This window comes from Amyelois transitella, chromosome W (assembly GCF_032362555.1).
Source record: "Amyelois transitella isolate CPQ chromosome W, ilAmyTran1.1, whole genome shotgun sequence".
Lineage (NCBI taxonomy): Eukaryota > Metazoa > Arthropoda > Insecta > Lepidoptera > Pyralidae > Amyelois > Amyelois transitella.
In genome coordinates, this window is record NC_083536.1 from 4,730,756 (window position 1) to 4,733,700 (window position 2,945).

Genomic DNA, 2,945 nt, shown 5'->3' on the forward strand with positions numbered 1-2,945 from the left:
GGTAATTTATGCCAAAGGAAGGCATCTTATTTTTTACTTAAAATTAACTTAATGACTATAGTACACGGGTTCTACCTTCTCAAACAGACTCCAAGCTCGTCCTAGGAAGGCTTGTAGTGATTCCCAATACTTTGTGGATTCATCACACTGTAGCTTCACCGTTATAAGAGCCTTTTTATAACGATCATCAACAGGGTTGTTCACGTAATCCTATGTTTTGTAGACCTTAAGATCCACAAAAAAATCACCCTCGGTCTTCAAAGCACGTCGAGAGGTCCCCGTCGAAACTTTGCTGGAGAAACTTGACGTTACTTCTCCACCACGATTCCTTGGTTTGCTGCAACCGGCTTCCTCAGCTTGGAGGATGTTAAAAATGCTCTTTTTTGTTCTGTAAAAATAAAAAATATTTTAAATTTTTTAATATATTTTAATAATTATTTTTTGAAAGTAAGAGACATAGGAAAAATTGTGTTAACAAGCCCTGACCGGCTTCTATACGTTCCGCATGAAGATAAGCATTTTTCCCTAAACAAGAAAATAAATTAATCAAGTAATGATGAAAAAAATGTAAATTGATGTTTTTGCGTCAAAAAAAGGAGTTATGTACCTGTTAGTTAAGGTAAAATCGGGTGGTGGTGACGTAGCTTTGCGCTTCGATCCAGCAGCCAAGCCACGAACAATTTCTGGAAAAAAGGCGATATGTCTCGGGTCAGCTTCTTAGCAACGGTTTTGCGCTGGCTCGTTTTCTTGCTCGCTTTCTTTGGGGGAGCTACAGCAGATAACACTGACGAGGCTTCGAATTCTGAGTCAGACCTATAAAAGATATTAAAATTTTAAGTTTTGATACATTCTTAAGTAGGTACCTGAAAAATAAAATTTTCACCAAAGAAGAAAATACATATTTAATACTTACTAACATTTTTTAAAAATTAGTTTTTTTCCTTTGTGGGTAGGCAGAGCACAAAGTTGCTTTTATTTGAGCTGCATTTGTTTTTGTTTTTAAAAATAGTAAACATCCAAAATAGGTGTAAATAATTAAATATTCTTACTGCCAAACTCACCTGCTCTCACTACATAATATTTCCTTAGCATTTCGCTTTGGTATTTTTTTTGTATATTCACATCTGGAAGTTCACATATATTTTTACACAATGGACGCACAACTCTCAAGTAATTTGGAAGACCTTGAGAAATTCTTCACTTCCCGCATGGCAGAGTATGACAGGAAGTTAGAAGGGATGAAAACTGGACCTGCTGCCAATCCTGATATTGTCACATTATCCCGTGAGTACACTGAATTTAAGTCTGTCATCTGGGGTGCCATTTCAAGAATAAAAACTCAGTTGGAACTATTGACACTGGCACAGGACAGGCATGAGATGGTAATGCGTAGAAAAGTGCTTCTATTTCATGGGCTTCCCGAGGAGAGGAATGAGAATCTTAATGACTCAGTTCTTCGAGTCATCTCCGTTAAACTGAAGTTACCAGACTTCCCACGGGACAAGCTGCAAGCCTGCCACCGTCTTGGCTCCCCTGGTTCTAAACCCCGCCCTGTGCTCGTTAGATTTGCTGCTATGGAGCACCGTCACCATGTTTGGGATAACAAAACAGGTCTTAAAGGTTCTGGTATTACTATGTCAGAATTCCTGACTAGGCCAAGGCATCTGGCCTTCACCACCGCTCGTAAGCATTTTGGAATCAAAAGCTGCTGGTCTGTGGAGGGAAGAATTGTTGTCCTGCTCCCCGATAAGACAAGACGCAAAGTGGATACATTGGCGGAGGTTAAGAAACTGATTGAAGATTATCCATCGGCCACAGGAATGACTGGCACCGGCGGTACCGAGAGTTCACAGCAGGTCTATAGGAAAACCCGGCGCCATAAGTGATTTACTTCGCCTGTGCATCAGTTTTCTTTTACTGGACCCTGTATCTTTATTTACTTGTTGCATTTTTTTTTTATTTCATTTTGTCTTGTTTCTTTTTCTCCATGTGGGTGGTTCTTGAATACCTTTGTGAATTTTCAATTTACGTCGTAGTAGGTAATTTTAACTTTTATTGCTACAGGCACGGTACCTTTAAATATTTTTATTTTGTAATTTATTTTACTTTAACCGTTTCACTAATGAAAGTATTGTATCCACTTTGTTTACAATCCGTGACGTTTAGTTGACAGTGACATGCTTTTTCACCGACATGTCATTTTTATTTTTTTCTTCCTTGGCTTTTTTTTTTTCAACTGTGGCAATGAATGTGTTTTTTTTTATTATATTTTGTTAAGTCTCTTTCAACATACCCGTGAGCATTTGGTGAGTTTGGCAGCCCGCAATGTGTCAGGGTTTTTATTATTTTATTTTTGCTTTCAGTATTTTTGTTTTATATTTAATTTTTATATATTTTTGTTTATTTTCTATATATTTTATCTAGCATGGCAGATGATATCCTCATTGACTTTGATGACAGCTATTTCAGTTGCTCCTCATCTGATAGTTTTGTCAGCGCGGGTGGTAACGAGTCCTTCACGCGTGTATCTGACAGTCACAGTCTACATGACCAACTCTCCTCCCTTTTTTCCATTTACCCTCGTAATCTCATTCTCGCACATATCAACGCCCAAAGTGTTCCTGGACATTATTCTGATCTCATCGCCTCTATTGATTGTGCTCATCTTGACGCCTTGTTGATTTCCGAATCCTTTCTTAAGCCTTCTCTCCCTTCTTCTCACTTCGTCATACCAGGTTTTATTCTGTTACGCAATGATAGAGTGGGTAAGCAATGTGGCGGTGTTGCGATCTATCTACGTGATAATATTCCTTATCAACTGCTTAGCGCCTCTCCTGCTCACTCTGAATCTGCTGAACACCTTTTTATTGAAATAAATCTTCATCATACAAAAATAATTGCCGTGTGGTTCCCGGCACCATTACAAAAGAATAGGACCACTCCAT

At 38.4% G+C, this 2,945-nt stretch overlaps 1 protein-coding gene across 1 annotated transcript; it reads left to right on the plus strand.

The window, feature by feature from the left end:
* Window positions 1-1,151: 1,151 nt before the first annotated feature.
* Window positions 1,152-1,886, plus strand: LOC132904088 (uncharacterized). Its single transcript, XM_060954013.1, has one exon. The coding sequence runs from the start codon at window positions 1,152-1,154 to the stop codon at window positions 1,884-1,886; it is 735 nt and encodes a 244-aa protein (XP_060809996.1).
* The last annotated feature ends 1,059 nt before the right edge of the window (window positions 1,887-2,945 follow it).